Below are 25852 nucleotides of genomic sequence, written 5' to 3' on the forward strand. Positions count from 1 at the left end.
AGAAAATCATTTATAATAGTATTTAATAAGTATATCCTTTATTAAGTAGTATAAAATAAAGAGTATATTTAAATTTTAAAGTTCTACTCACACTATACTCTGGAGATAAACGATTCACCACCTCTGAATGACCTAGGCATATTGAGAACGATCCTCCCAGCCGGGTTGAAGATATTCGGTATTGAAAAGAGGGTTAAATCCCGATCGGTAGATGCCGTCAACTTTCCAATTAACATCCACAGATCCTCCAGCCTCATCCATGGCCCAGATGTTGAGACCGATTGTGTTATCTCCCTGATAGTTGAGAATACCTGGTACCACTGTAAACTGGTTAGTTTGGTAAATTTAAATCCTTGTGCTAAGTGAAACTCACCAGGAAAAGTTGTCTCGTTAGAGATGTACGGTAGAGTCTTCCCATACTGATAGCCATTGACATACAGCTGAGCCCGAAGCTTGGCCTTTTTCTCGGTGTGCAGAGTGAAGGACAAGCTAGCATCGTAGCCTTTGGGGACGTCCAATGGTACGACTGTGCGGTAGAACCGTGCTGTAGCGCCTTTGAATCCATATGAAGGTGATCCAGTCTTCCACTTATTATCATCGTAGCCAGGAAGATGCCAGCCAAGGCGCTCGGCATGGAGGCCGCCTTCGTTGTAAGTGCCACGAACTGGGTCAATGAGATGGTTTGCGCCGGCATTGCCGGTGACCTTCCACGAAGTAAAGTTGGCAGCAGAACCATCGGCCGCAACGAGAGTGGCGTTCAGGATACCTCTGGGATCAGGTGCTGCCTCACGCTGTTCCTTACCCATTGTATCTTGGATGACGAACAAGATGTTGGCCTCTTCGGTGTTGAGCTTGACACCTTGGAAACTAACCGCCAGCTCGCCCGTCTTATTGGTCATGCTGCCGAGCCAGGCGCCGAGGAACTTGCCATTTACATAGACAGAAAAGCCGCTGGCGAGGCCGCCAATGACACGGAGATAAGCACCCGTAGGCTCATCGCCCTTGGTTGCGTTGAAACGACCTCGCCAGAGAATGTTGCCAGCCTGGTACCCATACTCGTCGGCGAATAGGACGGGGTAAGTATCAGGAGGAACAAAGTGAGGAGTAGTCTCATGATCAGCATCTGCAAGGTCTGTATTAGGTCTTGTTTGACAGTTTCGTGCTTCGGCTTGCTTACCGGTCCATCGAGAGTCATCGTAGTCTGCGGCAACTTCAGGGAGACCCTCACTCACTTTCCAGTGACTGAGAGAAGGAAGGCTGGAAGTGAAGCTCTCGACAGTGATGTCAGGAGCTGGGAGAGTACCAATAAAGCTTCCATACTTCGACTTGGTAACTTGAAGCTTCTCCCCATTGAAAGAGACTTTTCTAACAGTGTTTGGAGCCCAGATCTCAACAGTCGTCTCTTCGTCCCAGTCACCATTGATGTTGATCGTGTCGCCCTTGATTGAAGCACTTCGCACTAGGTAAGGTCCGCTGACCAAGACTGGAGCTTCTTGTTAGTATATGTAAGTCTCAAGGCCTATCAGGAAGTCCACTCGCCAGTTGAGTTCTCCCAAGCAAGGGGGTTGTTGTCGAGAGTCGGAGCCCAGAATTTGTAAGCTGACCGGCGATCAACCACGACGGCCTCAACATGGTTACTGAAATCAATGACACTCATCTCCTCGCCAGCCACCACATTCGCCACAATACCATTCTTAGTCTTGGTTAAAGACTTCTTGTCACCCTTTCCGCTCATAAACTTGGCTGAAGTCGCACCCTTGAGCAGGAATTCGCCTTGCTCGCCATCAGGGGCCCAGAAGACAACTACTTGGCGGTCTCCAAGGTCCACAGCGGTGAGAATCTCCAGGGTGGCATAAGTGATCTTCTTCCTAGATGCTCCGATGCTGAAGTCCGAGACGAGGACCTTGGACTCCCTGTTCTTCAGGGTGATGGATCCTGAGGTCGGCACTGTAAGGTTACCTGCTTCAGTGGAGACCTTGAGACGGAACTTGGTCTCTGCAGTGGAAGTCGAGTCTTGGTGGCGGACGACGTAGTACGCGGCATTAGTGTCGGCGTTGCGGAGCTCGCTTGTGAAGATATCTTCGTCCGTGGTATAATCAGTACTGTTTCCAACCCGGTTGACCTTGAGAAAGTCACGAGCAACGCGGACAAAGAGACCGAAAAGCTTCCCCTCATTAAACTTGTCGCCGATCAAGCGGTTCTCATGAATAGGTGCCGAATAATCGTAGCTGGTGCCAACCTCAGGGAAGCCAATGTTACCCCAGTTAGTACCTCCATAAGCCATATAGATATTGACTGCTGTGACCTTTTCCGCCAGGTTATGTCGATAAAAGAGGTTGACCCAGTCGGGACCCATGTTCTCAGAGCATCCGCCCTCTGGACCGTCCCAGGGATTGAATGAGCCGCCCTGAAATTCCATGAGAAACGAAGGTTGAGTGGGAGAGATAGCTTTGAAGTGACTGTAGTAGTCGAAAACAGTGTAAGGCTTGACAACACCATTAACGCCAATGCACTGCGCTAGGTTACATGTCCAGCAAGCAGGGTAGTGGTCTAGACCGTACATATCCACTTCACCGCCGACGTTGCCGTAGTCTTTGGACCATGATCGTGTCCACATGTTGGGGTTGTTGGCTGTGAATGGAACGTCAATGTCCCAGTCTCTGGTCTTGCCCTCGAGGAGTTCCATATAGTGGATGGCAGTATCGTTGGGCTTCTTGGTCTCGGGGTCAAGCCATTGGTTGCCATACTCATTCTCAATCTGCCACATGATGACAGGGCCACCGTTGGTGATAAGGTATGGGCGAACGTATTCGGCAACAGCCTTGGAATAACGCTCCCAGGCCTTGGTATATGCTGCATTGTCGTCTCGGAGTGGGCCGTATTCTCCTGTCGTCAGCCAGCCAGGGAATCCACCGCCGTTTGCCTCAGCGTTACTGTAAGGGCCAGGGCGGTAGACGACATATAGGCCAAGTTCATGAGCGATGTCAAAGGCATGTTTATAGTCATGAGCACCGGTCTCGAAATCGAGAGTTTCGTTATTCGGAGCGTGCCATCCCCAGTGCTCGTAAAGGCTGATGCCGTTAAAACTATGCTCTTGTCAGAAAGTGTACTGCTACTGCTGTGAGACTTCCACACATACCCAGCAGCTTTAATCTTCTCAAAGATATCACGCCATAATTCAGGCACCGGAATCCGCCAGAGATGCAGCTATTTAAAAGTATTAGCCAACAGTCGGCTCCAGATTTAGCCCGTACTGACTTCTCCGGACCAGAGGAAAAGTCTCTGTCCGTTGACTTTGACACTGAAATGGTCCCTGTAAGATTGTTAGCCAGGCCTTTGTTATGAGAGCATTGGAATTATACCATTGGACTACCTTGTTCAAGCCATTGTCGTGCAAGGGCCAGCTTTGAGCAGTGAAGTGCGTAGCTAGGCCAGCAATAGCCATAAGACTACTAAAAGGATGCCAAAACTTCATAATAAGTCTTTCGAGTATGGTCAATGCCTATAAAGATTGAAGCTAGGGTTGATGGTTGACGTTATGCGAGAGTTATTAGCTACCCTAGGAAGGTGAGCTACTTATACTAAGCTTTCAACAATATGCTGAAAATAACTTCCTATCACATCGATTCCCCGGACTCTTCTCCTCTCTCAAGCACGGGCGGAGGAACAAGCATAATTAACAAGCTACCCCGCGTTAACGCTGGATCGCCCGGTACGGAAAGCCAGCTTTTCCATAATATTCAGGTGCTCATTGCAAGTTTGACCTAGGAAGAAGGAGGTAGAGATCCTTAGCCGTCGGATGGATAATCGATCACTGCCAAAATTACTGAAATAAGCGTTATCCGTCGGAACACGGCTATCTGTCACCTGAAATGCCAATCCGGTCGGTTAACCTATCGCAGGCATAATTTCCTGACCTGACCGAGGATCATACCCATCATAGATAATCTCGGTCAACTCTAGCATCGGGAACTGGGATGAAAAGAGCAGGTTAGGCCGTGGGTTGCAGGGGTTGCAGAACGAGAATTGTGGTCCTATAGTGGTCTAGTACCTGAAATGAATATGAGAGGGGCTTTAAATTTTTTAAGACTAAATAAGCACTTTGATGCTAGTAACCTGAATAAAGGTGTCTGTAAATATGACAGCTGGTAGCTACTCTGGCCAATGTATTAATGCTAAGAGTTATTAGGCTGAAAGGTAAGATGTTGAATATTGAAAGAATTTTACTAAGACTAACTTGTCCTTTGACCTCTGGAATAGATACAGATGCTTTCACATAGATGCATTGACTAGCTTAAGTACACCAAACATGAAGCCTGTTGAAAACAGGTTGAATAAGTATATATACATGGATAAATAAAAATGCACATATAGAGCGTTCCGGACGCAATTTAATATCCCCCATCTGTAAATAGCTGCTGCTCTGGAGCAAGGTGTCCACCCTAGTGACCTTGGTAATTACAGAAGAGTACCAAGAGCTGCCAAACTATCATAGGCCTTCCCACTAGGGTCAAACAAGACATTGGCTTCACATGAAGAGCCCAATACAGCGTTGTTAATCCATGCTGGTTCCCAGTAGTTGAGTCCCGTAGCTGCAGGAATCGCCTTGAGCGTATCCGCTAGAAGGCGAAGATACTGAGCTTGACCTGCTGGAGTAAAGGGGATGTCGAGCTGATCTGCAGGGAAAGCGTAGTCTGGGTTAGGACACGACGTCGGCCAGTTAGTCTCAACAACTTGAACTTCTTTGTTGTACTTTGTTGCCAAGTGATTGAGAGAGTCGGTTAAGTTCTGCATGGTGGCACCTTCGCCCCAGAAGGGATAGAAAGAAACGGCGCTGACATCCCAGTCGTCGAGCTTGAGGTAGCCAGGTGCCAAAACCAGATCGTAGAACCAGTTTTGCAGTTCCTGGTTATATCCGTGTGCAAGGTGGATGAGGATCTTGGTACGGGATCCTAGGGGTGATTGGCGAACAGCCTGGGCTGCAGTATGAAGAAGTCGGGACAGGTTCTCGGGGTTCTCGAAGTAGCCCGTGGGCCAAAGTATTCCGTTGGGGATCTCGTTGCCGATGGTGATAGTCTCAGGCCAAAGCCCCTCCGAGTAGAAAGTGTTGGCAACCTCCGTCACGTAATTCCACAAAGTCCTCTCTAACCCGTCGATGTCCGTCGGCCAGCCGGTTGGGATGTCTTGTAGGTCCGGGTTGGTCCAGGTGTCACTAAAGTGAAGATTGAGTCCAAATTTCAGTCCTGCGTTGGACGCTCGTCGTGCTAGTTTGATGTTGTAGTCTATTCCGTAATCACCGTCAACCGTGAAGACTCGCTGACGGACCATGTTGACACCGGCTTCGACAAGTATAGTCTCGAGGGGCTTCACCACACCCTGAGCATCCTTGTAGACAACACCATTGTCCCGTTCCTCAACTATAGCTGAGGACCAATCGACTCCGACATACTGCAATGGACTGGCTCTGGAAGCCTTGCAGGTGCTTGCAGCTGCAAGCTGGGAGAATGGTAAAATAGCCGACAGGGCGACTAAGAAAATAGCCTTGAACATTTCGGCTAGACTGAAAAACAGTAGAAAACGAAGGAATGAAGAGAAATAGTTATTACCATATTGGACAATCAGCAACTGACCTGTACTAATCTACTTCTGTGACATGGCGTAATCACTAGCCCCTCTCTTTGGGTCTGGTTAATATCAACTCAGGTTCAAAGAGTAAAACAGTATCTCCACATCCGACGGATGCTACTATCCAATGAATGGGCTTATTGGGCAAGCAAAAAGGTGGGCTCGGAAATACACAATGTTTCACCTTGGCTTATCCTGTAGTTTACTTTGGGTCCGGACTTGCTGGGCTCTACCGCGAATTAAACTAAGCACTAGACTCATTATGGTCCGGACCAAACCTGGCAACTGGCATTATCAACTTGTATCCCAGTGTTATAAATATGACGGTCGACAGCCATTCTCAACGATGGCTTGTCGTCGAGGGACACATTGGCTGTAATTAGATTACAGCAGTACTCGCACCTTGTTCCATGGTTAGGTATAAGGCAATACAGGGTTGCAGGAGAATATTCCAGATAAGCCGTTGAAGGGGGCGAGAAAGAGGGGAGAGAGGAACTGGACGTAGAAATCGTGAGCAAAGCTCCCGAGTCAGGCATATTACATAAGATACTGATACAGTACCCAACGGAGAGCATTTATAATAGTAAGTATCATGTCTTGTAAAGCCCTGAATTCTAATTATTATACTTTATTCCTCCTTCGCCTTCATCATTTTTTCAGTATACTCCTTGCCAGCCTTCAACCACCATGCGCCAATTAGGATTGCCAGGCCACCCACGACGACACAGGTATAGTTCATGTTTGCAACCTCAACGGGCATAACGTAAGGGAAGGAGAAGAAGATGATCGCGAATGTCAGCCAACAAACTGTCACGGTGTTGACAATGGGTCCGATCGTTGGGCCCATGTGGAATACACCCTTGTGCATGTTCTTCCTGCCGGTAAGCAGGTTGGTGAGGATCGGGAACATGTAGGAAATGTTGTTGATAGTGACGGCCGTTCCGAGAAGGGAGTAAAATGCGGTCGATGAGCCGAGATACAAGCATCCCAGGGCAGCAATCACAGCTGTGACTGCAAGCTGGGAATTGAAGGGGATCTTGAGGCTTGGGTGGACCTTGGACCAGCTAAAGTACGGTCAATTACGGAGCTCTCAAGTCATGCCAATGTAGACTTACACTTTGGAAAACGGAATAGCACCATCGCGGGAGAAGGCCCAGAAGATTCGACCAGTGCTGAGCTGCGAGCTGACCACGCAGGGGCCGAGAGCGATGAACAGGATAAAAAGGAGACCAAATGCACCGCCAGTCTTTTGGGTGACCTGGCGGAAGAGCTCTGCAAGCGGCATGCCAGTGTTGCCCGATGTGAGCTGGTCGAAGTCCTGGATGGAAAACATGAGACTGATCAGGTAGGTGATACCAGTGCAGAACGCGATAGACAGGGTGATAGCAATGGCAAGAGGAGCATTCTTCGAAGGCTGAATCTGGGTTAGCTGATACTCATCATATTTACAGGGTGAGCAAACTTACATTGGGCATCTCCTCTGTGATATGGGTCACTCCGTCAAGACCACCAAGAGAGAATAAAGGATTAACCAATCCCGTAATGAAGCAAATGGGGTTATTCCAACCAGTCGTGTTGATCCAAGTCCTGAAGACGAATTCGGGATCACGGTGTGTTGGGGCGCATGCGACGACGGTGACTAGCACAACGAGCCAGCCGATCTGTAAGTAGAAGAGCGAGAACTTGTTCAGAGCTGGGATTATCTTGTTCCCAAACATGACAACGCCAGCGGTGAGTAGGTTCAAGCCTTGGTAGACGATAAACGTCTGCCAGGCCTTGATCTCGAGGTCAGCTACATACAGAGCGATCAATGCCATGAGAATTTGAGCGTAGATGATGTTGGTAGATGCAGTGGTGAAGATCCCTGGGCGGTCAGTTGCCAAAACTCTCTCTCTTTGACCGCCATGACTTACAGCCGAGAACACTGAACCAACCAGTGAGAAAGCTAAGAATGCCAGTTGCTCTTCTTGGCGCAACGGCAGCAATCCAATGATACATGCCGCCCTCGGTAGGGTAAGACGACACAAACTCAGCGAGTGACGCTCCGAGGAAGCATTGCAGGATTGTCACGAGGATGAAGCCGTAGATAACTGCGCCGGGACCTCCAGCTCCAATCTCAGTGATCAAACCAAGACCCAACCCTGTCCATGAGATAGTTGTCGTGGAGGCCAGACCGATCAGACTCAGGGTGCTGAAATGTCGATTGAGCTCCTGGGTATGACCTGATTGCAAGAGTTAGTATGATAGTCCATTTCGAAATGTTGGTTATTCGACGAACCCATTTGCGCCAGGCGTAACTCATCCGCATCTATTTCGGCTTTCGTCTCCGAAATATCCAGACTCCGCTTCATGCTGGATATACCTTGATCGTCTGGTGCAGCCATTGTCGTTGAGCAGAGTCGCGATCTGCTGGCTCGAAACTATTTTCTGTAATATTGCAGTTGCAAATATCAAGGTTCCATTATGACTTCTGGGGTCACGCGAGATATAAGCATACTCAAGACTAGCGTGTTATCTTAATTCTCGAACGATAGCTTATCGGGTAGTCGGCACAGCGCTCACATGTTGTGTAAGCATTGTGATATGCAGATCCCCGGTTCATAACGGGTCCATGTAACCCCATATTTCCTGTCCCTCCAATCGCGGAGACAACTCGGATACAAGTGCGATAATACAGATGCACAATCAACGGTCAACTGCGGACCGGTTCGGCTAAACCACCGGTAAAGACCGAGTGAGAGACTTGATTAGATAGGATATCTCGAACTAAGAGATCGGTCTTGTGAGCCAGATAAGGCCGTAGTGTATGCGGGGTAACCAACCCCTCCACATGGTTCATGTACTAGCATCGGGGAACCAAGCTAGGGTTATCATTGCGATACGTGGAAATTGGAATAACAGAACTCGAAGATGTTGATCGGCAGACACTCGCATGACATGATGCCGAACTCGGCTTTCACGAGACTGGGGTCAACATGTCGCGCAACTAGCTTCTATGTATAATAGCATGGCCTATAACATGGCATAGTCTCCTCACACCTCTTCTGTCTCTATCCACTCAAACAGGTTGAGACAAAGTTGCAGTCATGCGTTTCTCCTCCGTCATTAGCCTTGCAGCTCTTGCAATCAGCCATGGAGATGCTGCAGGTAGCTACGTTAAGTCCATGTCGCCGAATGCGCAACAACTCTTCACTGAGTCAATGCAATGGATGGATACCTTCTACGACCGCAAAGCAGGTTACCTCTACGACTTCAGCGCTTCGGTAGCACTCCGCCACGAAACGCGTAGTTCAGTGTGGTACGCCTTTGGTCTGTTGGCGAGGAACGAGGGGTCTGATGCTGCCGAGGCTGAGAAGATCATCAAGAACACCATTGATGCGCAGTTTAAAGTCCCGGCTGAAGAATGGTATGTTCAAAACTCAATGGGACAGCTAATTTGACGCTGACGCTTGTCCAGGTACGGTGACTATCAGCAAGAGCCTGAAGAGCCTTATGTAGGCAGCCCAGCTTACCCTCCCAAGATTTACGGTAGCTGGGACCCCAACTGGCGCGGTTTCGTTGGCACGACTTTGGTCATGTGTATGGAAGAGTTTCCTCACTTGCTCAGCAAGAGCACTCAAAATTTGATCCTGCACTCTCTACATAACGCGACTAAGGGCGATGAGTACCGTTTCGGACACCTCGATAAGACCAAGGATAACCTTTACCCTTCTTATAGTAACCCTGTGAGTTTTTCTGGTCAGGCATTCCGTGTTCTGTATGTTCTCTGACCATGGTTTATGTCAGTCCATTATGCGTGCCTTTGTTTCTGGTTGGACAGGACGTCGTCTCAATGACAGGAACATGACCGTTGGCGGCGAGAAGTACGCTCAAGATATTATCGATCTCTTCAACAAACACAACACCCTCTCCGAGTTCAACTCAGGCACCTATACCGGCGTATCTCTTTTTGGCCTTATCCTTTGGAGTAAGTATCTGCCCAAGGATTCTGTCATGACGAAGAACGGGCCACGAATGGTTGAGAGAACCTGGGATGCTGTTTCCCAGCTGTGGCATCCCGGTATGAAGAACATAGCTGGTCCCTGGGATCGAGCCTATGGTTACGATATGAACCGCTATCTTAGCTTGATGGCTTTGTGGTTCTGGACTTTGACTGGAAAAGAGAGCTCGTCTCTGACTTCACACGTATGAAATCCCTCCTTGCAGTACTCACTGGGTTTTTGAGACGTTACTAATACGTTTGCTGCAGCCTCAGGTCATGTCGCACATGGCTGACTATGCCTGGGGACCTCTTTTCGCGGCCCTAGACAAGACACACCAGAAGCTCATCCCGAAGAAGACGCTCCGCAAGCTCTCAAAGTTCCAGGGCGAACATACCTTCCAGGGCAGCGCTTACTATCCTCCCTTCGACACTGCATCGCGTAACATTACTACCTGGTTATCCGAAGACCTTACTATTGGCGCCGAGTCCTACGACGAGATTGTTATTGGCGGTCCATCGCAATCTCAGGGGTCTTTCAACCCTGCAGTGGTCCAGTGGAATACTGGAGATGAGATCTCGTTTATTTCTGTATGAATCCTAAACCTCCTCGTAAAGAGACAAAGCTAATATGATGTCTAGCTATACCCAACCGAGATGGCTCTCCAATCCCGCGTCAAACCCGGCAAGCTCAGTTTATCATACCCTTATGGCAACGCCAGTTCCGTCTTTACCTTTGTCGTTGGTACATTTGAGAAGAAACGTACTGTCGCTAGCTGGGCTGACGTTCAGGGTCTGGAGGTAAAGGTCTCTGGCAACGTCAACTCGACTTATACCCTCTCATTCGCTGGTGGCTACGGCGGAGCGGACAGTCTTATTCGGGATTTTGAGTTTTGGAACTTCACTTACACGATGCCTTCCGACTTTCAGGGAGTGCCTTCTGTCGAGCTTGATTTCAAGCTCATTTAGATTCAGTCTTCTGTAGATTGTCATCTGATAAAATGAGTTTATGCGGAAGAGTATCTATCAAGATATAATTAAAACTTTAATATTAAGAACAATTCAAGGTTTGCTATAACACAGCTATCATTGTGCCAATCTGTTGACCCAATGATTTTTCACATGCTAATGGGTATTAGCTAAAGATTTGCTGAGCCTAGTTTAACAAACTCAGACTGACAGCACCTACAAGCAGGCGTCCCATATATCATTTTCCCAATGATCCTATCGCGCTCCACCACAATCCCGATACCATCCGGAACATTCTCATCATAAAGCAGCCCAGGAATTCTATAGACTTGGGCCACGGCCGGGGTAGGCTCCCCCCACATGACCAGTCGGAACACAGACCACCGCCCACAAATCTTACATCTGATCTGACTGATACCTTCCATTGGCGTCCCGTACTCTCGCAGGAACCAGTCTGCTTCTCCGGCTGCAAGCTCTAGGCGTGACTCTCTTGCGTGCTTGCCTTCCTTGCTCAACTTCAGGGCTCTGATAAGCTTCTTCGCAATCTCGTACCTCTGTTGAGTTATCTCTTGCTCTGGTGTCATGTCTAGCAACGGCCCGTACTTTTCTAGGAGCCCCTGTATCTTGTCCAAATCATACCTCGATACCAAAGCAGGAAAATCTTCTTGTTTTGCGTCTTTCCATTCCATATTTACGGCTTTCTCTTCGTTCCGAGGGAATATGCGATCCACAGCCTCACATAGAGCTTGCGCATCCCGGCCGCTTGCCCGGACCACCTTGGATACAACATAGTCCATGACCGATTCCGCATCTCCTCCAAAGTCGTAGTACTCAAAGCTTTCAATGACGCCAACTGTCTGGAGTTGGGGCTGGATCATGCTGTCTCGAATGATTGGCTGGGAAGTCGCCTTCCTGTGGCATCTGCCCATGTCCCAGAGCTTCCACGTCCCCGTCGTGTATCCACGTAGCCACGGTGCTCGGGGGTCCGTGTCTTCACCTAGTGACGGGATGAACAATAGGGGTGAGTAGTCACCCTCCTGTAGCGCAAATGTTGCCAGAGAAAAGAAGTATTCGAAGCGGTTCTCGATGAGAACGAGAGGATCTTGTTCCGGTCGAAAGTCAAGCATCTTCCCTAGAGCCAAGAAGTAATCTCTTGTATACTGACACTTCCGGTGACCCAGTATTCCGATTGCCCACCCAAGAGTTCGATGCATATCGTGCTCATTCTTCCATGCCTCCATATCTATCCATGAAGTCATTCTTTTTAAAGTCGTATTTTGCTTCCAGATGTCCTCTGTGACTGTCGAATTGCTTCGCTTTTTAATCCATTTTGAGTGCGCAGTGTCTAATTGATGACAAATTTCCCTGGCATAGGCATCACATATCTTGTAATCCTCCGTAAGAATAATTACATCGTTACTCTGAATGTACTCTAGTGCCACCCACATGCGGTCAAACCATCGAGACCGAATAATGGCCGCAAAGTCGATGATGAATTTGTCGTAGGGAGAATCCTTAACCTGGCCCAAAAGATGGGTTGCCCCGACGTCGTCCAGATGGATCACAGTTTTCGCGGCATGGTTATATATCTCCGGTATCGAAAGGAGGAGACGTCCCTGAACCTCAGGGCGCCATTGCGGGACGCTTAGGTAGTCATGCCAGATTTCGGTACTGGGGAATTTGGCCGTAAGGGCCAGGAGAGTCCTGAGTGGTATTTGGTAAACCAGCCTGGAAGCGTCGATGCTCTCTAGATGAAGGTCCTGCGCAGTGGCCACCATGGGGTGCCAGGCATGAGAAATGGGGACATAGGTGACCTTGTTAGCTTTTATACAGGAGAGGTGTCTGTTAAGTATTCTGAGATTCCATGGCGATAATGGCTCCTGAGTGATATCAATGACAGACGGTTGTGAGTTGCTGTTCCCGGCGGCTATGGTTCGTATCGGAGGTTCACCGTCAGGAGGGAAATGCTTTCCACACGATGCGCAATCAGAGTCAAGGCCAGTGCCCCATACGTATGATAGGAATGAAGACTGAGGGGTCTGTCGCAATTCGCTGCCGACATGGAATGACACACTAGGCTCCCTTGATATAGCTAGGGAAGCAGTGCTGTTCAGGCGCTTTCTCTTGAGATCTATAGTGCTTGACGCTATACTGAGCGAAATTGGCCCATTGGCAATACCATCGACAAAATTCTCGCTCATCTCAAGCGCATTAGGTGTGATTGAGAGAAAGGGCTTACTTGAGCTAACTGCTAGGCTGAGCCAACAGGGCGGGCTGACGTGGGAAAGCTGCTGGCCGATGTAAAATGCTAATTAAAGCTAGCTCATTACAGGCCAAGTTAAGCCCTATGAGACGACAAACCAAATGCGCTGAAGTGAGCATGATAATGAGGTAGTAAGAGACGGAGATGAGCTGGCTGAAGTGAGATTAATTTGGTGGCTGGCTTGAGATAAGGAAGATCGCGCTAAGATAAGCCTAATCAGGCCATGTCTCGTGTCAATCTCCTGTTAAAGAGCATTATCGAGTTAACAATTGTGCTTTTTAACTACAGTTTAAAAACAAAGTAAAATCTTCAAATGAAGTAGCTTACAAAAAAGTCAAAGGTCATCTATGTTGCTATCTAGACTATTCGCTAGATGTCCAAATCTCAAATTCAGATAACCCCCATCCAACACCAGACCCAGCATTGGGTGCCTCAACACGCAGTCGAGAAGTCAATATGGAGGGGAAGGCAATCTTCGTCTCGGCATTTGAGCTCGTTGGCATCGGACTGCGAACCTGGCCAGGGATTGGTACCCATGCATCACCTACCCAGTACTGAAGATCGTAAGTAGTTGGGATCCGAACGCCGCCAGCGTCATCATAGAAGAACAGTCGCACATTATCGATAGCTTTATCCTTATGTAAGTCGATTCCGAAATGGTCTTTTGGGTTTGGGCTGTTATATGAAGTCCAGCGGCTGTTTTGTGGTATCCCTCTTCGGAAGATCATTCCGTTGATAGCTCGCATGGGATCATCCGCCGGAGACGTGTATGAAGCGAAAGCAATTGGAAGTTGAGGATCTCGCTGGCCATTTGATGCGATGTTTATTTGGGAGGAAACATGTGTTGGGAGAGATGGACCGACCTCGACTTTTATGAGACCGATGGTTCTGCGACTTCCGACAAGCTGACCGTCAAGGTAAACTCTCAAGCCTTCGCCTCGGTCGTAGACTGAACCTGTCCTGTCCCATAGGACAGTGATAGAATGCCCGTGGTAGGCTATATTCTCGACGGCAAAATAGTCCCAGTTTGAAGGAGTCAAGGGATTGACAACTATTGATTCCCCAGACTTGGCTCGAAGTCCTATAAGACCGGCCAAAACATTATCAACAAAGGTTGAGTGATTGTAATCTTCGCTGTGATTGTAGCCGTTATACATCCATCTGTCTTCATCAGGATGATGAGCTTCAGCGACGTAGGGTTCTCCATTTCTGTACTGTGTTCGAGCGTACCGATGCAGCATCTCGTAGTAGTCCTCGGGAGCGATGTAGTTCTGCGCCTGATAATCATGAAGAACATTCTCAACAGCGGTTAGAGTCTGCGAGGTTGCAAACGGCCATGAGGGACCGTCCCAACGGCAACAATTCTCTGCTTCGTACATGAACCACTTACTTCTTCGCTCAGCTGTAGTTGGACCAAAGTTTGAGAGAAATCCTTGAGGGTCTGTGAGCTGGGAAAAGGCGGCGAGTTGGGAGTCATCGCACGGCATGCTAAACATCCATGGAAGATAACCCATGATTTCTCTGGTACCCAGCAAGGAGCCGGAGGGGTTGTCGTCACGGGCTCGGTGCTTGTAGAAGTTGCTCTCGCTGTCCCAGAGATGCTTTTGCAAAGCAGTTCGCAGACTTTCTGCCCAGCTTCGATATTCGTGTTCGAGCTCAGAGTCACCGCACAATGCAGCAATTTTTGCTATCGCAATCGCATCGCCATACTGATAAGAATTAATCGTTGGCCGAAATCCGGCACCTCCGTGATAGGGATCACCAGACTCGTAGGAAGCAGCTGTATACTCTGTCGCATCCCAAACAGGCACCTGCCAATACAGCCCCAGGGAGCTGGAGTAATGGGTATCCCACCCTCGATACTGTTTCACTAGATTTGCGAGCTGTCCAACAATAAAGTCTTTATCTCCTGTGACCAAGTACTGTTTCCACAACGCAGTGGCAGCCCAGAAGCTGTATTCGTGCGCCCAATCGGAGGTATCTTTGTTGACATCGTCTCTCATTGGTTTTGGGAACTGGCCTGGTCCAGCGAGCCAATACTTTGCGGTATCCTGGCCGTATCTCGTATCACGTATCCACCGACCTTCGGTGATATGATGGCCTGCAGCAGCCACAATACCACCGTATGGTGCGCCATAGCTGACACGGTTCAAGAACTCACTGGCCATGTAACCATACTTGGCTCCAGTGTAAACAAGGTGTTCTTTGTAAGTTTGCCAACGATAGTAGTATACTTCTTGGATATGCTTATCAGGTATTTCCAGCAAGGGAATGTTCTTCTCGAACCAGGGCTGATCTTCTAGGCCTTTTAGAAGCAGATCGCGGTCGAGAATGGTAGTACCTCCAGCAGACGATGACATGGTGTTGTAGGAATCCCAACTGGTAGCCTGATTACAACAGTCGTCAGAGTAGATCTCAGTAAGTGTAAAATAGTATAAAGCTTTGGGAAACCCATGCGAAGGCAGTAGAATTATGTGTCAAAGCTATAGCTGATGTTGACGTCAGATGCCTCGGTGCTTATTTCACAGTGGAAACGCCACATACCAGTATGAGCATCCACCGATTCAGCGTTGCAGATTACAATAGACTTTGAATCATTCATGGAACAAGGCACGATTAGTCCTTCTCTGTGTCCTTCTAGAACACGCAATCTATAATCTATCTGATAATACAACATCTCTGATTAATTGAAGGGCCAGGTAACGTAACTGGCGTGGTTGTTAGAGTTACCTACTAGCATCTGTGGCGTTTGACCATTGAATCACTAGCTACTATGAGCTTAGCTGGCATTCCAATCTCTGCCAATAGCAACACATCAAGAGGTAACCATAAGACGATGAGTTACACCTTTCCGTTTTAGAGTGGAAGGGGGGTTCCTTGCTGCTTGCGTCACGATGCTTTCCTTTCAGCCACCAGACACTTCCATACAAACTTAAATGCACCAGAAGAAGGTGAAGCTTGCAGACTTGTATAAGCGCTAAGTGTCAAAGAGGCTAATGCCTTGAACTAGTACTAACGTTCAGAATGCCATCCTCCAATTGCAAAAGACATTGGGGCTGTGTTTCTTGAACAGCTAGCGAATGCGAGTTCGGGGACCCCATACGCCACGTTGCTATTGTTGGACACACATGCTAGCCATAGCTCGTGTCAAATATGTCTCTTGCGCAAAGCTTACATCGCTCAAAACCGTAGCTTCACTAATGACGTTGTCAATTTGACTTCCACGCGCAATCCGTAATGGTACTATGGATACGACTCACGATAATGGGCTTTCTTCCGTGAAACGTAACAATCATTTGTTGGACTGTTCGTTCCTTCCGAGAAGATGAAGCACGGGTAAGTTGATGCCAATTGCAAGTATATAACCCAGTTACTCTGCGTCGAACCCAACTAGAAGGCATCACCAACCATTTATCACTTCCTCAATATTTCCATAGCCATGTCTTCTCAACTTGAGAGAGTAACTTCGCTTACCGAATCAATATCTGACCTTTCTTTGCAGAGGGTGTCACACTGTGATACGAATGTCCAAGAGTCTCTGGGCGGGAAAGTCGAGAATGCATCGGTTCCTCTACCTCCGGTCACGCTGCCAGATCAAAAGGGCTCTGAAATGACCCGTGATCTTCGATGTAAGTTCTCGACCTCATAATCCGTCATGCATCCGTGCTAATCCTCGCCAGACAAACACGCTTCGACTTACAGAAGAATCTTTGCGTTCATATTCATCGCCAACTTGGCAGTGTTCATTGCCCTCATCGTCACCTCTAAAGCCACCATCCTCTCTAGAGACGCCGCCAGCGCAGCTTCTGCAAACCTCATGGTATGCATCCTGTTTCGACAAGAAGAATTCGTGAACCTTTGCTACGAAATCGTCGTGCTGGCTCCTCATTCGTGGCCGCTCTCTATTCGGAAACGACTGGCCAAGGTCTTTCATTATGGAGGTTTCCATAGTGGCGCTGGAGTTGCTGCTACTGCCTGGTACATGGCGTATACCATCCTTGCCACACAAGAATGGGCTGCGGACAAGAAGGAATATAGACTCGTCAACATGATCACCGGTTGGGTCGTTGTTGCTATGTTTCTCATCATTCTTATCGCAGCCTACCCAAGCATTCGAAGAAAGTTCCACGACCATTTCGAAGCTTTCCATCGATTTGCTGGTTGGGTATCCTTGCTCGCGTTTTGGGTACACAACATTGTGTCGGCTCGTGTTACGGCACACGAGTGGAACAAGTCTATAGCATATGCTCTTGTGCGATCACCCAATTTCTGGTGTATCTGCGTTACAACCTCATGCACGATCGCATCCTGGTCCCGATTACGCCGCCGGGCTGTGTACCCCGAGAAGTTGAGCGACCACGCCACTCGACTTCACTTCAAATACAGGGGAATGAAGCCTTTCTATGGTCTCAAGATCAGCGACAAGCCTATGACAGAGTGGCATGCATTTGCTACCATTCCAGATATCGAGCCAGAGTCTGGCAAGGTTGAAGGCTTCAGTGTTGTTGTTTCTAATGCTGGAGATTTTACCAAGAAGCAGATCATGAATGATTGTGAGCGAAAGCTCTGGGTTCGCGGTGCCCCTCTTCATGGGCTTCTATATACGTCAAAGCTGTTTCGTCGAATCGTCATAGTCGCTACTGGATCTGGTATCGGGCCTTGCCTTTCTCTTCTCCACGCCGACGAGACCCCTCGCCGTGTCCTTTGGTCTACTCGCGATCCCGAGAAGACCTACGGACCAACTGTTGTCGGTGCAGTTCAACGAGCTGATCCAAATGCAGTCATATGGAACACCACCGAGCGAGGTTATCCGGATATTGTACGCGAGACGTATCAACTTGTCGTGGAGTCTGATGCAGAGGCAGTGTATATAATCTCGAACCCCAAAGTCACTGAGAAGGTTGTCTTCGGCATGCAAACACGGGGTGTCCCAGCATATGGAGCCATCTTTGACTCTTAGATGCGCGGGGTTTGAGACTTACACGCAAATGGAATTGGGGTGCTTTTGAAAGAATTACTAGAAGATCGGTGGTTTCTGCATAGACTATAAATTGTGGAAGACACCACGCCCATATAGATTTATAGACTAGGTACTAAAAGACCAAATAACCACATTCCACTAGCAGGACTCACGAGATTTTACAGGTTTCTCTCTTAGTCCAATAAGCCCGATACTGGTGGATCTCAAACGACAGGTATCTTAGGGCTGGCCCCAGGACTAAGAAGTGTTTCCACAGTCATGTCTTCTGGGCCATACACTGACAAATCTAGATTTCCTTCCTGACGGCGTCAATCGGGGTTCTTCCTTGCGGGTATAAAACAACTTCTCTTCAACATCAATCTAGTAGTAGCGTAGTACCTAAATGCTGACAGATCCAGACTGAACATAACTAAGACGCCAACTCCGGTGTCGCTGAGAGAAACGAGACTCAAACGCCTGATATAACCTTGTCCATTTTTCGCGTTTTACAATTCGTTACTTTGGCTTCCTCCCCCAGACGATATAAAGAGGCATATAGGCATGAATGCGCGTGTTCACAAGATCTCGCCGAACATCAATTAGAGAGACCTATAGGCGAGGTTAGCAGTTGAAAACATCATCTGGAATAGCAGTATAGCATGCTGAGTTACACGCAGGCTAGCTTACCTCAATCTGCGCACTGGTTCGTTCAAAGGCCTTATTCAAGAGCTGGTAAGAGAATCCCGATAGACCATCGAGCATGTGATCAGCCCACATCCACCCCACCTGCTTGAGCCGTGGATCCTTGGCCCAGCCGTTGATAGGCATCTTGATTATACGTTCGTGGACATCCACAAAGCCAACCCGCTCGTAGATCTCTTTGAGCTTTTTGCCAAAGACAGCCGGGCGCTGTAGCTTATCTGCTGCCACTATCAAGTCATTGCACCACGTCGCAACCGGGCCTTGAGGGTCAAGAGTGTCGTCGTCGCATAAGGGAATGCAGTCTGTCTCTTGCGACTCAAACCAGCCGCCGGGTTCAAGCGCATTGAAGGCTTGCTGGGCTATCTGCGTCTCGAAATCGGACCAGCATCCGGAAGTGCTACGCGTGTGGATATAGTCGAACTTGTGATTGAACATCCACTCGTCGCTTCTATTGTATCTTGATCAGAAGGCTTTCGCGGATATGGCGGATGTCGCGGAAAGAAACTTACGAGTCTTCAACGTAGAAGTATACATTTGGAGGCACATCGTTTGGTTGGATGGGAGACAGGTCTGTGCCGATAATTGTAGCTTCAGGGAAGATATCACCCATCTGGACAGCCCAGTCGCCTATACCTGTGGCGATATCGAGAATGTTCTTCGGCGGCCTTCTAGATGAGAGCGGTGCCATATACAGCTTGCCTTTCATAATCATCTTATAGCACTCGCCCATAATTCCAAGTCGCTCTTGCTCTGGATTGTCATTAGGGAACAGGTATGCTATGTGGCAGTGGTCAGTCAAATGTCGTCAAAACGGCAAAGGAATCTGGGCTGCTTACATCCAGCACGATAAGCATGATAAGTGCGACCAAACTCTTCAGGAAATGTTCGCACACTATCCGTCAAAGAAGCCGAATCGTCCCAGTCCTCGGCCTGGATAAAACTCGACGTCGCTGATGAGGCATGTTCTGCTGAAGACGCTGATCTGGCCGCAGACTGAAACTGAGACTGAGACGGAGAAAAACACACCAAGTCAGCTCGCTGCAACGTGCTCTCGACATGGGATAAGTTTAGCCTACATTAGCTCCCAATGGAACGCTGTCTGTCGCTCTCAAGTCAGTCATCGAGGGGCAGTTGAAAGTGAATTCCCCACTTCGGGCATTGACCTCGTTTCCACCGCGGGCATCTCGGTCTTGGCCCTCCAACTGTCGCTGGCTGTCCTTATCCACCATCCAGTCCATGTATCGACACGACGATGTTGTCGTGTATATGTTGGTTGTCTTGGTTTGATATGGGAGAAAAATATGATCATAATGCGGCTCAGGCCCTTGGGCAAATCGTGGTGGTTGGCGAAGAAACTAGTGGCTGACTGGAAATTAATTCCTCCTTTTCCGATATTAGCGTCAATATTTCTGCAAACGGCCATTTCGCGCAGCGAGAAGAGCAGCTCAGCCTTGAATTAGATTAGCTCTTCTAAAAAATACATTTTCTACAGAAAGTAAATGCTGCAACTAGTTAGTATACAGAGTTTCCATGTCGGATAAGTAAGATGCCATTTTAAACTCTCACTAAGAGATATAGTAAGAGTCCTCTATAGATTAAACCGTTACCCAAATGCCTGGCATGTTATTCGTCCCGCTTTGCCGGGACTTCTACCGGTTCCGTGGCTCTGGTAATGTCTTGTCACACTTGGTCCACGTCCCTGGTACTTGAGATGAACACGTCACGCAAAAATGAGAGGGGGTACCCGACGGCCTCGGATTGGCCCGGCTTCAACGGAGCATGGACCATCTCTTCCGGCCTGTTCGTGAGGCCTGAGGTGGATGCATGTTGCGGCTGTTACCATGCTATCAAGGATGCTTATGCACTTCACAACCAACACGCTCAGAAAATGGCGCAAGCCGTTGCTCACACTTGATAAAACATCTGCCCTGGTCGTGAGGGCTAGTTTAGCATCACCACTTGCAAAAACGGTGAAATGGCAGACTGGAAAAGATGCTCTGTACTAACAACCCCGCTTTGCTTCAGGGTAGTTAAGTTGCTTGTCTAGAGTGGCAATTTAGTATCGCCGTTATAACTTCAGATATGGTTCCCTTGCCAGTAGCTTCCGCTTACCGATGGCCGGTCATATCACGAGTGTTCTAGACACGCTAAGAAATGATCTAGACATGCGTGACAGCGTGGCCCGCCACGCTTCTAGCGGCAAACTTCCCACATTTGGCTCAATGTGCGCTCCATCCTGGCTTCGCTTGTGCGAAAGGTCCATACGCGATCATAAACAGACAATCAGTAGCGGCATTTATCCCTTGCAAACTTAGCGATACAACATCAACGGAAGGGAGCCGATTATAGTTTCTTCATACGTGTCATTTTAATGATATATGTCGTGAAATATGATATGATTCCAAAAACCGAGGGCCGGGAATATCACAAGAATACAAGAGGGTTTAGCTGGCCGAGCTATCTAGGCCAGATAAAGGAATTCCTGTCCGTGCCCAGGTCCTAAAATTCATCGTTCAGCCACTATTCTCTACTATACTTTTCAGATCGACTATCCATTCCAGTCCACTTCATATACCTTCCGCCATGGCATCCTCCGACGATCAGTGCGAGGTACCCGAGCTGCTTACCCGCTTCACTAGCTGGAAGCATCCTCAGACGGCCCACATATTCCAGTACTCCAGGCTGAGCTGTGACCGCTCACTGAAAGAAGTCTCCCAGAATGAGGTTATCTCGCGCAATGGCGAATTTGCCGCATGTGGAGGTCTCTACGGAAGCTGGGTCTACCCTGGCGGCGATGCTGAGAGGATCAAGGTCGTCGCCGACTTTTATTCAGCTTGGGTCTTTCTGGATGACCTCATCGACAACAGCATTGACATGAAATATACATGCGATGTGCTTGACGACATTAAGGCCCGGGTGGCAGGTCCTCGCCAGGGCAACCAAGGCCTTGACCATTTATTCAGGCTTTGGAGTCATGAGGGCTGGAACAGCAAACTTCTTCAGCTCGCAAAGGCTGAAATAGATCTCTGGCTCCACTGTACCCAGGCTCTTCGGAAGATTGAAGTGGAACAAGAACCGGTCTCTGTGGAGGAATACTTGACCTACAGGCAGACCAATGCCGCTATGGGTCTCATGTTTCTCATCATGCCATTCACGAGGCCAGATCTTGCCGATGACCTCCTTCGTCTGCGTAAATGGTCACCAGATACCCTGAAGAACATTTTCAGCTACAGTGGCCGAAATATGGGCGTGATTCTCGACCTATACAAGCTCAATGCGCACCATGCCCAGATCACCGAATACAGCCACATCGCTGCAATTGTTCAGCAGAATTCCGACACCCGCATAGACTTCCAGCAGGCTGTTGACCGCTCAGCTGAGATATTTCACGAGTATGAGGACAAGCTTGCCGTTGAGTTCGCCAAGGTGGCTACCTTGAGCCCCCGACTCGCCAAAGCGTTGGAGGATGTTCACGCCGGTAGCATTGCTTGGCTCAACCTTATGCGCGGCCGCAGATACGTCAAGAAGACCCAGTCGCGACGTCGAAGCTATGGTGGAAAGATCGCTGCGATCATCATCTGTGGGCTCCTCCTGGCTACTATTCTTATCCTATGGCTATGGCCTTCTTTGTGGTCTCATTATGTCCCAGTTGGAGGCAGACAAATCTTTGCAGACATGTAATCCAATACACAGAACTGGGAAACCAAGGTGAAGGAGCTTTCATTTTGCTTTCGTTTTATTTCACGACATATTATGACATTGGGCGGCTAGCGTAACTGAATTAGTTTTCTGAAGTCTGCATTAAATATCACATGTTTATACCGAGGTCGACCAAATCTGCAGGGGTGAAAACGTGACATGATATGCCAAGTCGCTTCTTCTACCATAGCACAGAAGGAAACAATCACAAAAGTCATTTTCAATTATTACCATATCCTCAGGCAAAATTCAAAACGACAATGTAAAAAATAGAGAGAAGATCACATAAATTGAACAAATTTTGCTTCGCTTGACAATTGCAATTATCTATGACTTATGCTAAGTAATATTAGATCATAGCGGTCAACCGCAGTTACCGAACAGGTTTGAGTACCGCCCAAAACGGCTTCTTGTCCCACAGCATGTACGCTTTCTGTTTGGTGGTCCAGCCTCTACTTTCCGGCACTGACTCAATGTCAAAATTGTAAACGAGGCGCGCCAATGCCAGGCGTGTTTCAGCCCAGGCGAGACTATAAAAGAATGAGCTTAACGATCGAAAGACAAGATGGGAACACCTACTTGCGACCGGGGCAGTTTCCATGACCCAAACCAAATGGCTGGAACGCCTCAAAGCGGTCTTTAGAGAATTCGGGGTCCTTCAGAAAACGCTCAGGATGATATTCAAGAGCCTTTTTAAAGTGTCGCTCAGAGTGGTTCGTGGCCCACGAAGCAACAGCGACAACCGTCTGACTCGATCAGCTTTTATAGATAAGAGGCAGAGACATTCTTAACTCACCTTCTCTGGTACAGCATGGCCAGCAATAACTGCACCGCCATGGGGGACGACTCTTGGTAACGCAGGCGGGACTGCGGGAAAACATCGCAGGGCCTCATTCAGGCAGGCAGCCAGATAGGTCAGTTGGTTGACAGATACTATTGTGATCTCATCGTCGTTGTTGAAGGTTGATCGAACTTCCTCAGCCAGCTTCTGCAGTTTGGCTGGATTGTCAGTCAGCAGAGAGACTGCGGCTACTAACAAGGTGACAGAGCTCTCTGAGCCTGCTGTGATTAAAATGGTAGAATTCTCCATAAGCTGAGCAAATGTCTTCAATGGTATTCGCGTTAGTTCAATATTCAGAAAACGACATTGAAAAGCGATAGACATACCAGAGGTGGCTTTCGGTCAAGGAGGGGTTGGAATATATCGAGTCTTGGCTTTTCCACCTTGATGCGAGCCTCGACCTTTTCCCTCGTGAGGTGTTCGTGCAGTATCTTACCCCTCAGAAGGGAACTGCCTGACAACACATGGACAATCCGTTGAAGTCCCAAGTACATCAAAACCTGCATGAAGGCAAACTCTCTAACGTTCTGACTAACAGCTTTGACCCAAGGATGGTATTGCTCAGATTCAAGCCCTCCAAAGTCAGACCCAAAGCCGAGATTTCCGATGATATCGAAAGTGTAATAGTTAAACCACTCGCGCAGATTGACAGGGTTTCCGTCCTTTGAGACCTCTGTCAATTTGCGGATAAGTGTATCCGTATATCCTTGGATAATGGGCTCCTGGAACTGCAACGATCGTTCTGAGAAGGCCGGTGCGAGCTGCCGCTTCATAGAATCATGATACGGCCTATTTAACGAGACAAAGGTCTCTGGAGCGCTGGGACCAGCCCACTGATAGAATCTGTCATACCTGGCCATATCCCCAAGTCGAGCTGAGCCTCCATGAGCGACATATATGTCTCTCCAGGCTTCCGGGTCAATGAAAGACAGCTCGTTGGGCCGGATGCGCACAACAGGACCATATTGCTCGTGCAGACGTTGAGTCTCGAATAAAAGATCTCCACGCAAGAACTTGTAGTGACGGTACAATGGGGAAGCCCGACAGAGAAGCGGACCAGGAAAGTTACGCAGCGGGTGCAGGAAGATGTTATACACCACGTATCCAATACAGAGGACTGTCGTCTAGGTGACAATTAGCTTAGAACGTAGAGCAAAAGCCGTGGTGTCCCAGACATACAGCAGCGACAGCTCCAGCTAGAATCGAGACACTAAGCATAGTGGCTACAATGAAGCAATGCTTTTACTGGCGATAGCATGAGAAAGAAAACAGTTGATCTTGCAGCTAACCGATCTTGGTGAGGTTTTATTGAACTGCAATCGGAACTCATGGAAAGCGATGTAATCCCCGCTTCCTCATTGCATGTCTAGCGCGTTCAACGTGGTCAACATCATATTTTCTGATTCTCTTATCATTAATGACTAGACAAGGGTCACCTTTCCAGAAACTGATATTACGAACCCAACAGCCGATGGGTGCATTCAGAAATACGTGGCTCGCTATTAGAGGCTGAGGGAATTTTGGTGTGAGTGGGTATGCAAGGGAGAACCAACATGCATAATAAACAGGATATGGAGAGTTGTCTCCACTTCCCGCAAGAACCCAATGAACCAACAAGGGTAAGAAGAATCGGAAATAAGTTCTCTTTTGGGACAAGACTGTAGTTAAGTTAAATTGACCAGGGACATTGTAGGAATAGCAGTCTGATATAAGGGGCCTATGTACGGTATCTAGCTGCTGTATTTCCACTGAACCTTAGCGGCGGTTAATAGTGTTCAAGGTAGAAGTATAAGATGGCTTCTTCTGGAAGTTGTCGTTCCAAAGCAGAGCAGATCCCTCTCCGGGGAAAGTTCCGGGGACCCAAGAATACTTATCAGAGATACCCTGCGAGCCATTAGTAAGAAAGAAATCAAGGATGTGAAGTGAGAACATACCCAGACGGTGATACCAACGCATCGCTTAACATCCATGCAAGAGCCAACGATTCTGGCATAGGCATCAGCATTGGTCTGGAGCTTCTGCTGGGTAGCAGGAGTGTTCATGCGAATGTCCAGCTCAGTGTAAGCGACGTCGACGCCCAGGTCAGCGAGGCCCTGGAGGACGGAAGCCAGCTTGGCTCGAGAGGGGGTAGGGGTGTTTTGGGTAGGAGTGCTCTCGCTGGTCATGTGAGCCTGCAGACCGATGCCGTCGATGCGAAGACCGTAGGACTTGACGAGTCTGGCGATGCGCTTGGCACCCTCGGTCTTGGCGTTGCCGTACTCGAGGTTGTAGTCGTTGTAGTAGAGCTTGGTGGTGGGGTCTGCTGCCAGGGCCATGCGGAAGGCGATGGGGATGTAGGCCTCACCGATGACGCGGAGGAAGACGCTGTCACGGTAAGTTCCATCCTCGTTGAGAGCTTAAAGGCTGGTTAGTAGTCCAATACTGTCTCAAGAGCCTCATCATGAAAGTCAAACTTACCCTCGTTGACAACGTCCCAGTGAGTGCACTTTCCACGGTAACGTCCCATAACAGCGTTGATGTGATCTCTCATCACAGCCTGCAGAGTCTGGTTGTTCCAGTTGCCGTTCGCAACCCACGATGGGAGCTGGCTGTGCCAAACAAGAGTATGGCAACGCAGCTCGTAACCTCGTGAGGTGGCGGCGGCAGCGTGCTGGTCAGCGGGACCCCAATTGAACTGGCCGCGGTTGGGCTGGATGGCCTCCCACTTCATGGCGTTCTCGGGGGTGATGGATCCAATCTCATTCTTGTTGTTGATGATGTCGATCTCTCCTAGTCAATGCCGACGGAGAGAGCAGTGCCGAAGTACTGCTTGCA

At 48.6% G+C, this 25852-nt stretch overlaps 11 protein-coding genes across 12 annotated transcripts; 3 read left to right on the forward strand and 8 right to left on the reverse strand.

The window, feature by feature from the left end:
- Positions 1–132: 132 nt before the first annotated feature.
- FOXG_17411 (uncharacterized protein) lies at positions 133–3445 on the reverse strand (the record flags this gene model as incomplete). The annotated part of the gene is made up of 7 exons (XM_018397415.1): positions 133–320; positions 374–1123; positions 1178–1473; positions 1536–3086; positions 3140–3207; positions 3259–3313; positions 3363–3445. The coding sequence occupies 7 exons, from the start codon at positions 3443–3445 to the stop codon at positions 133–135; spliced, it is 2991 nt and encodes a 996-aa protein (XP_018258399.1).
- A 1013-nt stretch (positions 3446–4458) lies between these two features.
- On the reverse strand, positions 4459–5550 carry FOXG_17412 (arabinogalactan endo-1,4-beta-galactosidase; the record flags this gene model as incomplete). Its single annotated transcript, XM_018397416.1, has 1 exon — positions 4459–5550. One exon carries the CDS (start codon positions 5548–5550, stop codon positions 4459–4461), a length of 1092 nt encoding a protein of 363 aa, XP_018258400.1.
- A 703-nt stretch (positions 5551–6253) lies between these two features.
- FOXG_17413 (uncharacterized protein) lies at positions 6254–8177 on the reverse strand (the record flags this gene model as incomplete). The annotated part of the gene is made up of 5 exons (XM_018397417.1): positions 7904–8177; positions 7539–7847; positions 7092–7489; positions 6741–7039; positions 6254–6689 (listed from the first exon to the last, which is right to left on the reverse strand). Exons 1-5 carry the CDS (start codon positions 8007–8009, stop codon positions 6254–6256), a joined length of 1548 nt encoding a protein of 515 aa, XP_018258401.1. The 5' UTR covers positions 8010–8177.
- Positions 8178–8466: 289 nt separating this feature from the next.
- Positions 8467–10573, forward strand: FOXG_17414 (uncharacterized protein; the record flags this gene model as incomplete). The annotated part of the gene is made up of 5 exons (XM_018397418.1): positions 8467–9031; positions 9083–9350; positions 9412–9810; positions 9875–10195; positions 10247–10573. Exons 1-5 carry the CDS (start codon positions 8712–8714, stop codon positions 10571–10573), a joined length of 1635 nt encoding a protein of 544 aa, XP_018258402.1. The 5' UTR covers positions 8467–8711.
- Positions 10574–10616: 43 nt separating this feature from the next.
- FOXG_17415 (uncharacterized protein) lies at positions 10617–12969 on the reverse strand. The gene has a single exon (XM_018397419.1). The coding sequence runs from the start codon at positions 12772–12774 to the stop codon at positions 10744–10746; it is 2031 nt and encodes a 676-aa protein (XP_018258403.1). The 5' UTR covers positions 12775–12969; the 3' UTR covers positions 10617–10743.
- A 229-nt stretch (positions 12970–13198) lies between these two features.
- On the reverse strand, positions 13199–15196 carry FOXG_17416 (uncharacterized protein; the record flags this gene model as incomplete). Its single annotated transcript, XM_018397420.1, has 1 exon — positions 13199–15196. The coding sequence occupies one exon, from the start codon at positions 15194–15196 to the stop codon at positions 13199–13201; it is 1998 nt and encodes a 665-aa protein (XP_018258404.1).
- A 1079-nt stretch (positions 15197–16275) lies between these two features.
- Positions 16276–17796, forward strand: FOXG_17417 (uncharacterized protein; the record flags this gene model as incomplete). Its single annotated transcript, XM_018397421.1, has 2 exons — positions 16276–16465; positions 16517–17796. 2 exons carry the CDS (start codon positions 16276–16278, stop codon positions 17794–17796), a joined length of 1470 nt encoding a protein of 489 aa, XP_018258405.1.
- A 52-nt stretch (positions 17797–17848) lies between these two features.
- On the reverse strand, positions 17849–19845 carry FOXG_17418 (uncharacterized protein). Its single transcript, XM_018397422.1, has 5 exons — positions 19575–19845; positions 19335–19503; positions 19008–19275; positions 18484–18946; positions 17849–18405 (listed from the first exon to the last, which is right to left on the reverse strand). Exons 1-5 carry the CDS (start codon positions 19734–19736, stop codon positions 18313–18315), a joined length of 1155 nt encoding a protein of 384 aa, XP_018258406.1. The 5' UTR covers positions 19737–19845; the 3' UTR covers positions 17849–18312.
- Positions 19846–20785: 940 nt separating this feature from the next.
- On the forward strand, positions 20786–22331 carry FOXG_17419 (uncharacterized protein). The gene has a single exon (XM_018397423.1). It carries the CDS (start codon positions 21082–21084, stop codon positions 22177–22179), a length of 1098 nt encoding a protein of 365 aa, XP_018258407.1. The 5' UTR covers positions 20786–21081; the 3' UTR covers positions 22180–22331.
- A 140-nt stretch (positions 22332–22471) lies between these two features.
- Positions 22472–24469, reverse strand: FOXG_17420 (uncharacterized protein). 2 transcript variants are annotated; one of them, XM_018397424.1, is made up of 5 exons: positions 24218–24469; positions 23365–24162; positions 22994–23302; positions 22777–22943; positions 22472–22727 (listed from the first exon to the last, which is right to left on the reverse strand). In XM_018397424.1, the coding sequence occupies exons 1-5, from the start codon at positions 24254–24256 to the stop codon at positions 22571–22573; spliced, it is 1470 nt and encodes a 489-aa protein (XP_018258408.1). In that variant the 5' UTR covers positions 24257–24469; the 3' UTR covers positions 22472–22570. The 2 variants fall into 2 exon arrangements, with proteins under 2 accessions (XP_018258408.1, XP_018258409.1); XM_018397425.1 differs by having other exon boundaries at positions 23365–24469.
- A 44-nt stretch (positions 24470–24513) lies between these two features.
- Positions 24514–25851, reverse strand: FOXG_17421 (glycosyl hydrolase family 10). Its single transcript, XM_018397426.1, has 3 exons — positions 25496–25851; positions 24973–25433; positions 24514–24922 (listed from the first exon to the last, which is right to left on the reverse strand). Exons 1-3 carry the CDS (start codon positions 25746–25748, stop codon positions 24794–24796), a joined length of 843 nt encoding a protein of 280 aa, XP_018258410.1. The 5' UTR covers positions 25749–25851; the 3' UTR covers positions 24514–24793.
- Between the last annotated feature and the right edge of the window lies 1 nt (position 25852).

The sequence above is a fragment of the Fusarium oxysporum genome, genomic scaffold (genome assembly GCF_000149955.1).
Source record: "Fusarium oxysporum f. sp. lycopersici 4287 supercont2.49 genomic scaffold, whole genome shotgun sequence".
NCBI lineage: Eukaryota > Fungi > Ascomycota > Sordariomycetes > Hypocreales > Nectriaceae > Fusarium > Fusarium oxysporum.

Excerpts from the sequence above, each read along its gene's own strand:
- FOXG_17418 (XM_018397422.1), bottom strand. The coding sequence starts at position 19,736 with ATGGACTGGATGGTGGATAAGGACAGCCAGCGACAGTTGGAGGGCCAA. Across the intron at positions 18,947-19,007 it reads TACTTCTACGTTGAAGACTC|AAGCGACGAGTGGATGTTCA; the intron begins GTAAGTTTCTTT and ends AAGATACAATAG. Across the intron at positions 18,406-18,483 it reads GAACCAGTGCGCAGATTGAG|GTCTCTCTAATTGATGTTCG; the intron begins GTAAGCTAGCCT and ends CCTCGCCTATAG.
- FOXG_17420 (XM_018397424.1), bottom strand. The coding sequence starts at position 24,256 with ATGCTTAGTGTCTCGATTCTAGCTGGAGCTGTCGCTGCT. Across the intron at positions 22,944-22,993 it reads GCCATGCTGTACCAGAGAAG|ACGGTTGTCGCTGTTGCTTC; the intron begins GTGAGTTAAGAA and ends TGATCGAGTCAG. Across the intron at positions 22,728-22,776 it reads GGAAACTGCCCCGGTCGCAA|TCTCGCCTGGGCTGAAACAC; the intron begins GTAGGTGTTCCC and ends ATTCTTTTATAG.
- FOXG_17419 (XM_018397423.1), top strand. The coding sequence starts at position 21,082 with ATGGCATCCTCCGACGATCAGTGCGAGGTACCCGAGCTGCTTACCCGC.
- FOXG_17415 (XM_018397419.1), bottom strand. The coding sequence starts at position 12,774 with ATGAGCGAGAATTTTGTCGATGGTATTGCCAATGGGCCAATTTCGCTC.
- FOXG_17421 (XM_018397426.1), bottom strand. The coding sequence starts at position 25,748 with ATGAAGTGGGAGGCCATCCAGCCCAACCGCGGCCAGTTCAATTGGGGT. Across the intron at positions 25,434-25,495 it reads CTGGGACGTTGTCAACGAGG|CTCTCAACGAGGATGGAACT; the intron begins GTAAGTTTGACT and ends CCAGCCTTTAAG. Across the intron at positions 24,923-24,972 it reads GCGTTGGTATCACCGTCTGG|GGTATCTCTGATAAGTATTC; the intron begins GTATGTTCTCAC and ends AATGGCTCGCAG.